The 13,096-nt window shown below is 33.5% G+C and overlaps 1 protein-coding gene across 7 annotated transcripts in view; it reads right to left on the reverse strand.

Annotated features, from left to right (window-relative positions):
* The window catches only part of LRBA (LPS responsive beige-like anchor protein), a 768,738-nt gene that overhangs the window by 167,116 nt on the left and 588,526 nt on the right, over positions 1-13,096 (reverse strand). For all 7 annotated transcript variants that reach the window (XR_012435154.1, XR_010586615.2, XM_015450901.3 and 4 more), the window contains 2 exons: positions 3,697-3,837; positions 2,559-2,678 (listed from right to left, as the gene is read on the reverse strand). Coding sequence is in view for 5 of the 7 variants with exons in the window: in XM_015450901.3 (XP_015306387.2) it covers positions 2,559-2,678; positions 3,697-3,837 (261 nt within the window). In the remaining 2 variants the exon portion in view is untranslated. The remainder of the gene's footprint in view (positions 1-2,558; positions 2,679-3,696; positions 3,838-13,096) is intronic.

Below are 13,096 nucleotides of genomic sequence, written 5' to 3' on the forward strand. Positions count from 1 at the left end.
ATTAGGGCATGGGGGTGGACATGGAGAAGAAGGAGAATATACACATTGGTGGAAAAATATCAGCAGGCCTCACAAAGTAAGTTCTGAAAAAATTTTGAGCTTCCAAACATAAGAGGGAGCTGGATTTGACTCCATATTATTTGTGATAAAACAAGAATAATAAGAAAAGGAAGAAGAAAGCTAAAGAAGAGCAGGTGATTTCTTTTGATGTTATAGTTGTTTTGTTTAGGTTTCTTTTTCTTTTTTTTTTTTTTTTTACAGGTAGGGTATTTTAAAGAATTGTTAGAGAAAATGAAACCAAATACAAACTAATTAAAGAATCTTGAAAGAAAAAGGCTGAGATTCAGGAAGAAGAGAAAACAAAACTACTAGCATCTATCATATGTACCTCCTGTCCATCAAAGCAGTGAACAGGAATGCTTAGCACAGATAGAGGTAGAAAGCTGAAGATACCTACTATTGCTGTTATAAAGCAGGAAAAAATAATCCTCAAATTCATGACTTCATTTTTGTTTATATTTCTAGTAGCAAACGTAGGTATGAGGTTAAAATTTGGTCATGAGATGCTTAACAAATCAAGGAATTTGGAAAGAAAAAAAACCCACACATAAGTCTTCAATTTCATAACAAAATGTCAGGCTTATCAATATTTTCATTTCTCTTATTATTTCTCAAAAGAGTTATATAAGTAATTAAACAGTTTTGAGATTAGAGGTAAAATTTAACAAAATTATTAAATCTGTTAACTACTCTTATTTATCTTTATCTACACATCTAGTTCAAAATTATTTACTGGTGATTTTTAAAGAATATGATATATAATTTTCAAGAGTGTATCAGAGTATATTATTTGTGAGATCAAAAACCCTGTAGATGTCCCAATAAAAGATTATTTTTGCATACAATAGAATCTTCTTTAATAAAGTATCTTTCACACAAGCAATGTACTCTACAGTAAGATGTGAATACATTTTGTAGACTTGAAAGTATCATACCTAAAAGCAAGATGCAATTATCATTACACTGAAAAAATTTTTAAGTACTCTATAGTAACATACACATTAGTAGAACTTTTCTTCTTTTGGACTCCAATATTTCTCATCTGGCACTTATTTTCTCTCATATGGTATAATTATTTATATACGTCATATTTCTCTATGGAATTATAAGGAACTTCAAAACCATAGGGATATCTCATTATACTTAATAGATCTAACACAGTACACCTTGCAGAAAGAGACACTACGTAAAAAAAAAAAAAAAAAAAAGACTATTTCTGTGGGTAGAAGCAAAATTCTAGTAAGGATTATATTAGCTACTGTGCAAAGTTTTTGATCCTTTGATCTTTCATGCATATAGATAGAATAACTCTTATTTTGCTTTATTAATAATGGAATCCTTTACTAAGCAAAGTCAGGTATGCATTTAGAACCAGCGGCAGGCAAAACACAATTATTTTAAGAACAGGTACGTAGGGTATCTAAATATCTATGTCTGAGATTTTTCTCATGGTATTTTTCAGACTATAGTAATTTTATTCACTGAGTTTGGAATTCCAGCCAGGCATAGTGGCTCACACCTGTAATCCCAGCACTTTGGGTGGCTGAGGCAGGAATATCGCTTAAAATAGTTCAAGACCAGCCTGGGCAACATAGGGAGACCCCATCTTTACAAAAAATAAAAAATTAGCCTAGTGTGGTGGTACATGCCTGTGGTCCCAGCTACTCAGGAGGCTGAGGCAGGAGGATCACTAGAGCCTAGAAGGTCGAGGTTGAGGCTACAGTGAATCGTGACTGTGCCACTGCATTTCCAGCCTGAGGGACAAAGTGAGACCTTGTTTCCAAAAAAAAAAGTTCAGAATCCCATTACGCATGGTGCCTTACATGCCTTACATCCACACTACCTACCATATTTTCCCTTCAACAGAAAGATTCTAAAGAGAAAGAGGGGAAAAAACCACTCTACAACAACAGACAGAGAGCGAGGAGGGAGAGATTCTGATAGAAGAGGGACAGTCATTTAGAACTTACAGGGAGAGGCCAGGTGCAGTGGCTCACGCCTGCAATCCCAACACTTTGGGAGGCTGAGGCAGGCAGAGCACTTGACGTCAGGAGTTCCAGACCAGTCTGGCCAACATGGTGAAACCCCGTCTCTACTAAAAAATTATAAAAAACTAGCCATGCATTATTGCAGACACCTGTAATCCCAGCTACTCGGAAGGCTGAGGCAGGAGAATTGCTTGAACGCTGGAGGCGGAGGTGGCAGTGAGCCGAGATTGCGCCATTGCACTCCAGCCTGAAGGACAGAGCAAGACTCTGTCTCCAAACAAACAAACAAACAAACAAAAACAAAACAACAACTACAAAAACCCACAGGGAAAGACAAGAGACAGAGACAGAGAGAGAAATGCTATAATTCTTGGCCATTCAATTAAGGACTTCATCTTCTGAGATTTATCTTTAGTAAATAGCGTTGCATGGCAGTAGAGAAAATTTTCAACATTCATTCAACAAGTAATACATTGGCAATAACAACAATAAAACAAAACATTTCTGTACCTTAATATCAGATGTATCACGCTGACTGTTTCGCCAAGCTCTGGAAATTGATGAAAAAGTTCGATCTGCATGATCAAATTTGCCTCCTTGCAAATTTAGGAAATAAGTTGTAAAAGGTTCCTAAAAAATAGCAATTAAAAAAATCCATAGGTTCCCTCATGCATAAAAATGTGGTTTTTATAAATCCTTAGAACTAAATATTTTAATGACTAATAGGTACTAGCTAGTAATATAAACTAGGTATACAATGAGAATTATATATAAATTATTACATTAATGTTCTCAAGTTATTTTTCCCTCAAAAGAAATATTTCTAAATATTTCAAAAATTTGGTATTTGCAACATTTTCTTCAGGTAGCCTTCCTTTCCAAGAATAATTTATTAATATCATGCAGACATAAATTAGATGTATTTTCTTCATAGTACAGAGAATAGTCCAGCATGTAGTTTTCCTACTGTTATGGCTCAATATTTAATTTATGATTAAAAAAAGAAAAATGTTTGGATGATTTAAAAGCCTCCTCTTAGTTAAAGAACACTTAAACACATATTAGTGGATAATTGCTTGAAATTAGCTAAGCACTATAAATTACTTCTAGGATTTATGTCTGCCTGTATCCTTGTAACAAGCTTTAATTAATGATGTGCTGCTAATGCTTTCCCAAAGACATTGCTTTCTAGTAGATGAATCACCTTTCAATTTCACAGAAACATTTCTTGTTTAACCAATATATTATCAATACACGACAGCCTTAGTTTTACCAACAAACTTACCTTATTCCATTTGGGGCAACTTTCCAAAATATATAAATACATGTCTGTGTTAGTAACAACTTACTTAGTTCTTATTTTAATAAACTGCATTTTAAAAGAATTTATGTTACAATTTGGAATCTGGTAAGATAGCAACCATCTGAAGGGGCAAATTTAAGAAAAAAAATTCATACAATTCCAGATGAAACATTTTTAAGGCAATACAAGCCAAATGAGATATAGAGATATTTATAATTAGAACTTCAATCATTTAAACTGACTTTTTTAGTGTTCAAAAAAAGATGCTGATGAGTTCTAATTTTTGCATATCCTTCACAACATTGAATTTATTTAGTCATGGTGTATTATTCAAATTGAACTTACTATTCTTAGCAGCCATGCAAGAACAAAACTTGCAGTTGAGTAATGAGTACCATAGTGAAACTTTGGAACTTGATCGTCTTCCCATGATTCATAGCGCTCTGCGAAGAATGCTGCTCTTTTTGGGTTCAGGGCTCCTATTGGCTGCCAATAGGCAGGGGAAAAACAAAGAATACATAAATGTAATCATCCTTCACATCTTCCTGTCTCGTGATGATATCCTAATGGTAGGTATAAAAGTGAATTTTAAAAATATATACTATTTAAGCTGCAACGCAGTATCATTTTGGGAGTAAAAAGAAAAGCAATTTTTTTTCAACACAAGTTAAACACAACATATAAGTAAGTGAATGGATGAACCCATCATTTCTCCGTAAGTCTAGTTTTAGTGGAACATAGGTGTTTAATCAACCCATAACAAGCATCACATAAAGACAATTACATGAAATGAAATATCAGATATACAACACTTTGGAAAGCACCTATAAAACCTCATTTAGTTAATTAGAAGCAACAACCAGAAACAGAATCTTAAAGCTGAAGGACTGACTTATAATGGGTTCTTAGAAGAGGATGAAACAAAACTGGGAGATAGGTGAGATGGAGTACAAGAAAGAAATTGTGAGAAAATAGGGTTAAGATATAACTAGAAATTTCTACTAGTGTGAGTGAAAACAAAGGATAAAAATATGCCTATATATCTATATAGGATACACACACACACATATATACACACACACATATATGTATATACTTTAACCAGACGATAAAAATATGCCTGCATGAACTATATATATAGTTAAAAAAAATAGTAGACAGATTATGAACTTATACTGGAAAATAATACTTTACAGCAGAGGTCCCAGAGCAACATAGCAACACGGTCAAAACCCTGAGCTCACTGGAATGATAATAATACTCATTCAGAAGGTTGTTTTGAAAGATAAAAATGAGTAGGTACATTAAAGTCCAACAAACTATGCCTGACAACATTCAATGAATGCTAACTATGGTTTTTAAGATAATCTTTTAGAATTTGGGTAAAAGAGTTTGAATGAAATAATTGCCTTTAGCAAATTGCTTAGCATAAGATAAAGCTTAATAGATGTTAGTTGTTACCTGTATCTTTATTGTTGCTACTGCTGTTGTCATTTAGTTAATACATAACTCCATTAAATAGCAGGCAAAATTCTGTGTGATCATGCCTATGCATGTACATTTCCTTATGAAGACACAGAGAATATGCTTGAGAGTCTCAAAGGAGTCTAAGGCTCAAAAAATGTTAAGATCAACTGCTTTAAGTAACAATTCATTCTCAAAAAAATTCTGATCTCTAGAAAATCTCTATTCCTTATTCAAAATGTTTAAGTACCCATTCACTGAAAAAGATATGATATATAAGATTACTTCTCTTAATAAGATACAGAGGCCAGGTACAGTGGTTCACACCTACAATCCCAGTGCTTTGGGAGGTCGAGGTGGGAGATCGCTTGAGTCCAGGAGTGCAACACAGTGAGACCCTGTTTCTACAAAAAATTTTCAAAATCAGCTGGGCATAGTGGCATGTCCCTGTAGTCCCAGCTACTCAGGAGGCTGAGGTAGGAGGATTACATGAGCCCAGGCGCCTTAAAGCCTACAGTGAGCTATGATCATGCCACTGTACTCCAGCCTGGGAGATGGAGGAAGTCCCTATCCTGTCTCTAAACAAACAAACAAACAAACAAATAAATAAATAAATCTTTATTTTAAAAAAGATACACAACAGTCTTTTGCCTTATATAATTTATGAACACCTATTAGTTAATCACTCCTTATTTATAAGAGAAAGAAAATATCTGATTATTTGTAGAGAAAATGTTAAAACAAATAAATCAAAAATATTGGTTTAAAATGGATGCACTGAGAAATATTTTATTGAAAACGAAGAAATGTTCAGACCAGTTTTTAAACTGCTTTTCATGTTATATAATTTTAAGCAACATCTTAAATTTATCATTTTGGTTATCTTTATCAAATTAATTATTTTTTCAAAACTATCTTTGGCATCACTCTCTTTCAATAGCTTGGTTTTAATAAATATTATCATATTTTAAGGCATGTTTTCCTTTACAAGCAAAATTTTAAAAATCTTTAATTACTATTTTAAGTCAGTTTCACAGTAAACTAATTTAAATGCTATATTTTAAAGCATTAGTTTCTGTACAAAAGAATCATATCTGACTTACTAAATATGTGCCAGTTAAGAATGGAGCTGACTCCAAGGATTCTTTCTTTGTTACAAAACCAATTTGAAATGCCTTTAAATGTATTTTAGTTGCTGCCCCTAAAGAATGAGCCATGGAAAAGAAAAGAGAGAAGAAATAAAATCACTAGAAGACAAATTATATGAATTAAAAATAGAATCAATGCTCCTTTTGTATGGTTCTGCAGCATATTAAGTATTCACTTTATCTGCTCCTATTTTTATTACTCTCCAAATGAATAACCCCCAAAATCAATAGTTATAGAATCACGTTTCTTGAATATAATGCTAAAACCAATTAGGATTGATTTCACTAGCATCTGAAAAAAAATGGCATCTTGCAGAGATCCATATTGGTAGAACCCACAGTATTGATTTTGGCTGTTATTGTTACAGTTGGTTTCTGAAGCCTGCTATAGGACAGCTATCAAGACATACCACATTTATTTGCAAGCATATAAAAAAGAAGTCCCCAAATAAAAGAAAGTTTAAAAAAAAAAAAAAAAAAAAAGACCAGTGGAGCTGTGCAATGACAATGATACACTATCAGCTTACTCAGAGAAGTTACAGTGGGAATACACACATTGAATTATACATTACGCGAAAGCACTGATTTATTGTGGTAATAACATCCACCTCATTAAAAGATTCTGCTTTGCTGCAGTTGGAAGGCTACATATTGTTTACTGCTATAAATTAATGGCAGTGCAAAGAAGACTGTGCAACCATCCTAACAATAGATCTGTAATGACAGTGCTGTATATCACAGCTTCCTCAGCAGCTTCATAATAAAATGGAGACAATGTATTGAGCTAATACATTCTACCATGCTGGCCCATATTTTTCTGACAACTGCTTTAAAAGATGAGCTGAATTCAACTATGTTATAATGCTGCAAAACATTTAACTAAGCAAGAGTCAGTCATATACCAAAGTGCATCAAAGCATTTTTAAAACATTGTCTAAATCAGCATTTCAACATGTTTATTCATCTCTGCAAAAGAACAAAAAGTAAATGCTGATGAATCCTCTTACTTATATAGTATATTAAGAGTCAAAATTGTAAGTCAGTTCGGGAAGATGCTAGCACCATCATCCTACATAGAGCTTACTGTACAATTTAACAAGCCTGACAAAGTATTTTTCTTAAAAAGCAAGATTTTAAAGGAAAGTGACTCAAAATACTGGCCATTAAAAATGGTCATAATTTCTTTTAAAAAATCAGTAAAAATAAGTATTGATTAGAGAGTATAAAAGTGGTATAACTCCAGGTAAACACAAATAGCTCTAGAATACAGAAAAATAATTTTAAACACTATAAAAAGCTAACAAATAAATAGAATTATAGAAGGTTTTCTTAACTCTACAAACTAAGAAAAAATCTCAATCACAATACAATGAAAAACAGGTTTAAGTAAAATAGAATAGAATAATTTGAAAGTTAGAGTATTAGGTCTAACAACAAAATATTATGTTAAAAATTAAAGGACAGGCGCAGTGGCTCTGCCTGTAATCCCAGCATTTTGGCAGGCTGAAGCAGAATAACTTGAGCCCAGGAATTTGAGACCAGCCTGGGCAAAATGGTGAGATCCTGTCTCTACAAAAAATCAGAAATCAGATGGACATGGTGGTGTGCGCCTGTAGTCCCAGCTACTTGGGAGGATCACTTGAATCCAGGAGGTTGAGGCTGCAGTGAGCTGTAATCGTGCCACTGTACTCAGCCTGGGTGACAGAGTGAGACCCTGTCTCAAACAAAACAAAAAACAGAAACAAAAACTTAGCTTAAAGTGAGAAAAGACAAATGAAAGAAAACCAAAACTCCTGAAAATAGTATGAATAGCTAAAAATCACATATTTAGGATATTTTAATAATTTCACAAACAGCAAAGTTGACATCTGTAGTAGAATGATAAGTACTCTGCTTATGAGACAGTAATGATATCTTTCAAAAAAGGATATGCAAAATAAAACTTTAAAAATTAATTTTGTAAGAAGACTGCAATTAAAAAAACATTTTTTGTTACCTTCTTTGAGAAGTAATTTTACTAGTTAATAAAATCCCTGCATATAAAGTGATCTATTCAGTGCCTGGTACGTAATAATAATGATAATAATTATTTTTTTTCAGGTTATTTGATGAAGAATATTTAATAAAAAAGGCACGAAGTAAGCCTGATGAAATTAGTGGTGTCTATTAGGAAAGACTGTGATTAAACATCACAATCCTCTAAAGACAAAGCAGGATAAGAACATGTAGTACTGTGGATGATCTGTAAGAAGCCTAAGAGTACACAGTAGTCCCCATCAATGAATTTTACTACCTTAAGAACATAATCAAAACAAAATTACTTTTCAAAAATCCATGGGCCTCCAAATTTTACTATGAAAAGCGTAAGAAATATCAGGCTACTTATAATCATCTCCTACTACATTATTTAAAAACAAACAGTTTGAATTAACAGACTTTGGTCTAATTATTAATAAAAGTTAGCTGTAAAAAAAAAAGGTACCTGTTTTTTCTTTCTTTATTAAAATTTTAGGAACTCTTACCTGAAGTTATCTACTTAAGAACAATACCTCCAGCTTACATTTTGTAATTTATTAAACATTATTATACATTCTCATAATAAATAGGTAATCTAGATATTCCTATTTTATTATTAAAGAAATGAATTATCTAGCTCAAAATCAACATAAATCTAGAAGACTCAAACCTAGTACTCAAAAGCCCTTCTCTGGACCATGTTATGTATTTAAAACTATTGTATTACAAGTTGGTTTTCCTAATTTCAAAAATTTGCTGTAATCTCAATTTTTCAAATATTTCTTTACTTAACAGGTTGATTTAAAGGCCAATGTAAGTAAAGCACTTAGAAGCGCTCCTGACAAAAACAAACAAACAAACAGAAAGAAACTAACAAGTGTAGCTGCTATTAATGCGGTTATTACCATAACTATAATTCCTTCTTTCCTTTTGAAATTTATGTATGAATGATTACAATTTATATCAACCTTTCAGAAGTGAAATTCCAAACTACTGGACCATACGTACAGTTATTGAAGGTACTGGGAAATTGGCAAGAAGTCTCAGATTTTTTACAAAGCAGAGATTTGATTGTGTTAGCTAACTTCTCTTTTAAAACCCAAATGTCTCAAGGAGCTTTTCACACCTTTCTGTAAAGGCTTTCTTTGGAAAACCACTGAACTCCAACATTTGGAGATGAGAAGCAGAAAAGACTGGGGTTAAAGAAAAGGGAAAAAAGGTAACTCTAAACCAAAATACTAAGAAATAAGGTGCTTGAAAATGCTAAAGCATAATATTTTATCAAGATACATTTTGTGGGTAAACAGAAGAGTGAAGAAAAGATGTCAAACGTGAAAAGAAGCTTAGGAAGGGGAGGCAAAAGAGCAGGACTACTTTGCAACCCTGCTTAGGATCCTGATGACTGGCTGAAAGCCATCTGCCAATGTAATCTTCATTTGATATGACAGGGAAACCAGAAACATTCTTTAATTTTGTGATGACAGGTAAAGACTTCCTTACAGTACTGAAGAAGGTGTATGCAATTAGAAGTTATGTGTTATTTCATTCTTCCCTAAAAGTAGGCTAGGCCACAGGAAACGAAAGAAAACCACTGCAAAGTAAGGGAAAAAAACTAGCAAGGAATAGAATACAAGATGGCTGAACTCAATGTTCTTCTATGCTATAAAAATGTCAGGTTAAAGGACAGAATATCATCAAGCATCTGATATATGTTAACAGATTAAACAAATTTCACATTCAGAGAATAAAAGGATACACTATCAGGAAATGTTACATCATAAAAGATAGTCATTCTTGATTAGGGAATAATAATTTGGTTTGAGAAGACTCCAGGAAAAAACTATGATATACATATCAAAGGTGCCATTTTATCTGATGACAGTGCTACTATTTGCTGAATATAAGCAAAGGTTCTACGAATCTTACATAAATCATCTCATTATCTTTACAACAACTCTTAATACACAGACCAATTAGCATCGCCAATTTGCAGGTGAAAAAAACAGTCGGGAGGAAGTAAACAACTATCAGTGGTTAGTTACCAGCCAGTGGCAGCAGCAAGATTAAAAGCCACCTCCAACCAAACTGACTAGCAAATCCCAGAGTGATTTGGGTTGTGTGAACTGGTACGCTGCCTCTGCAAGGCCATTAGAATCCTTTCATGGGAGCTTTAGATTAAATGCTCTTTTGAAAAAATACTATTAAAGTTTTTATCCCTACCTATATAATGTCTGTGGATATTACCTTAGAAGAAGGCATCAAAAATGAATTTTTTAAAAAAGCATATTTTATCTTGGGGACATCAAAAACATGCTTGGCAAATAGTTTTTTTTAAAAAAGTAAACAAAAAAGGTAAATGCTGTCACCAAAGTTTATTGCCTTATCTTCCTTTTAACTTTTCTATTTTTTCTTTTCTATCTTTTCTGTGAACCCAAATGAGAGCCCTTGATTTTCTGTGTTGCTGAGGCTTTTTAGAGAAGCCAATGAATTTGATTCCCAGTGTCTCCATCACCTGTCTTCCTCCCCAACTACTCTAGTGAAGAAAATAAATAAATAAATATATAGTGTCTGACATTTCAGCAACATTGCCACTGTCAGGGGGTGTAGCAACTACTTTGTTTCAATTGTAACAGCTTTTTTTATCTAAATGACAAGTATAACAAGCAGCCTGATCAGCATTTTCAGTCAACCTTGGCTTTTAGGGTATTTCGTTATATGCTATACACAGCTGAAATGGTTTGGCACTTATCCTCACATGCTCTAGATTTTATTTAATACTGTCAAGAAAAAAATTTCATCAGCACACCACTATGGCTTTTAGAGCTAACAAATAAGCACTTTTGTTTTCAAGTACCAGAACACTTTTTAATCCCTTGAAAACACACTTTTTTACGAGTGGCATTAGATATATACTCACTACACCATTTCAATTTAACAAACACATCTTGGGAAAAAGAAAGAATTCCATTTTACTTATGGTACCTATGTAGAAACTAAATCATTTCAAATGCTTGCACTGATAGATTTACTAGTGATGTCTTCATAGTTCTATATTATCAGCTACACAGTAAGTATTAAGTGATTTTTCTATAGGTGTTTATCTCATTTTGAGAAAGTCACATAAACTGTTAAAAATAAACTATTAATCCAATGCCACTGCTGAGCTAAATGCCTATAACAACCCAATAAACAGTCCAAAAAATCCAAGGATAATTAATAAAAATGTTTTAAGTTATTATGAAAATGATAAAGAATGCTGATATAACAAAATCTATGCATTTGCAGATATATTCACCTGCCCACTTAACAAACCAGTTAAGGCCATTAAAATCAAATAAATCTATATGCTTTTAAGACAGGTCATTAGTAGTACACATATTAATGTTCTGCTAGCTTCTATAAACCAGAAACATAAAACAAAATTGGGAACTACCTGAGAAACATTCAGCTTTTGAAACTCATTTTCTATTTGCTTGGAAAGTCATCGGAATATAATAAAACTAGTTCTAATTTCAGAAACTAACTCTCTCTCTCTTTCTCTGTGTGTGTGTGTGTGTGTGTGTGTGTGTATGTTCAACACTGAGTTGGGAAAAACTGTGTGCTTACTGTTTAGCTTAAGCCTGGGCTAATGGCACTAAATATTTCAATGATATGCATGTGAAGTACAATAAAATATCATGATTATAGAAAGCAAGGAGGAGTCCAAATCCATAAAGATTAGTAAAAATAGTTATTTTATTCTGTTTTAGACTAATAAACTGCTTTTTGGGAAAGTAGTAAATCTTTTAAAAAATATGTTTATTTATTTAGAGACAGGCTCTCACTCTGTTACCCAGGCTCGCATGCAGTGATGCAGCCATAGCTCACTGCAGCCTCGAACTCCTAGGCTCAAACGATTCTTCTGCCTCAGCCTCCTGAGCAGCTAGGACTACAGGCACATGCTACCACACCAACATAATTCTTTTAGTTTTTTGTAGACCCAGGCTGGCCTTGAACTCCTGGCCTCAAGCAATACTCCCTCCTCAGCCTTCCAAAGTGCCGGGATTACAGCCATGAGCCACCACCTACGGCTGGAAAAATACTAAATCTTAATACAAAAATTAGACATAAAGTAGGATAAGTTAAAGATGTCAATATATAAGGTATGGATGGAACTAGAGGCATTATGTTAAGTGAAATAAGCTAAGCACAGAAAGATAAATATCACATATTCTCACTCATATTTTGGAGCTAAACAAAAGTGGATCTCATAAAGATGAAGAGTTAGACTGGTGGTTATCTGAGGCCAGGAAGCGTAGGGGGGAAATGGATGAAGAGAGATTGATTTTAAAAATTATGTTAAAGAACACAGAGACAGGCAGGCATCTGAGTTGTAAGGCATTTTAAAACTATAGTGGACTTCAAATATCAAACAAGGAGATAAAATATTGTTTGGCAAATGTAAACGAGCCTATGTGGTAGCTTTCAGAAGAAACAGGGCAACTGGAATCAATTTAACAAGATAATCTCTAATGATTCCATAAGTGCAACAGAAGAGACTCTAATAATTCTCATGACTTAAGAATAGCCATGGGTCATACATAAGAGCTGGCAAATGTTGATAACACTTTTGGAGTTGATTATTAGCAATGTGAGGCCTGACAGGCAGTTACATTGCAGTTGTATTCCTAGAAAAAGCCCAGTCCCGGCAAGGAAGGTCAGTGATATTCAACCTCTAAGACGATCCCCAAAATGAAGCCCTTATATCAAAAAGCAGACCCTGCTAAAATAGTCCAGCCCTGTACATTCCTTCCCAGTGCCACTCTCAAGGTAAGCAAAATCCACTAGTTGAATAAAACTGGAGCAGCCAGATTGCTGACCAAAAACCTTGCTCCATTGCTGGAGAAATCAGTCAAAAAATAAAGGCCGATGAGATTCGAAAGTGCTATCTAAAATTTACCTTATTTCCTTGTGCAAGAGGATATGTTGGGATAGTCATCAACATAGAGAACTTACATTTTACCCTTTTTAAAATGAAAATTTTATTGTACTTTTCCCTCTACAACTATATATCTGATCTACTTGGTGGAGTGGGGGATTAAATTTAGTCATTTAATTGTAGTACAGTGATAATCAAT

Source organism: Macaca fascicularis, chromosome 5 (genome assembly GCF_037993035.2).
Source record: "Macaca fascicularis isolate 582-1 chromosome 5, T2T-MFA8v1.1".
Lineage (NCBI taxonomy): Eukaryota > Metazoa > Chordata > Mammalia > Primates > Cercopithecidae > Macaca > Macaca fascicularis.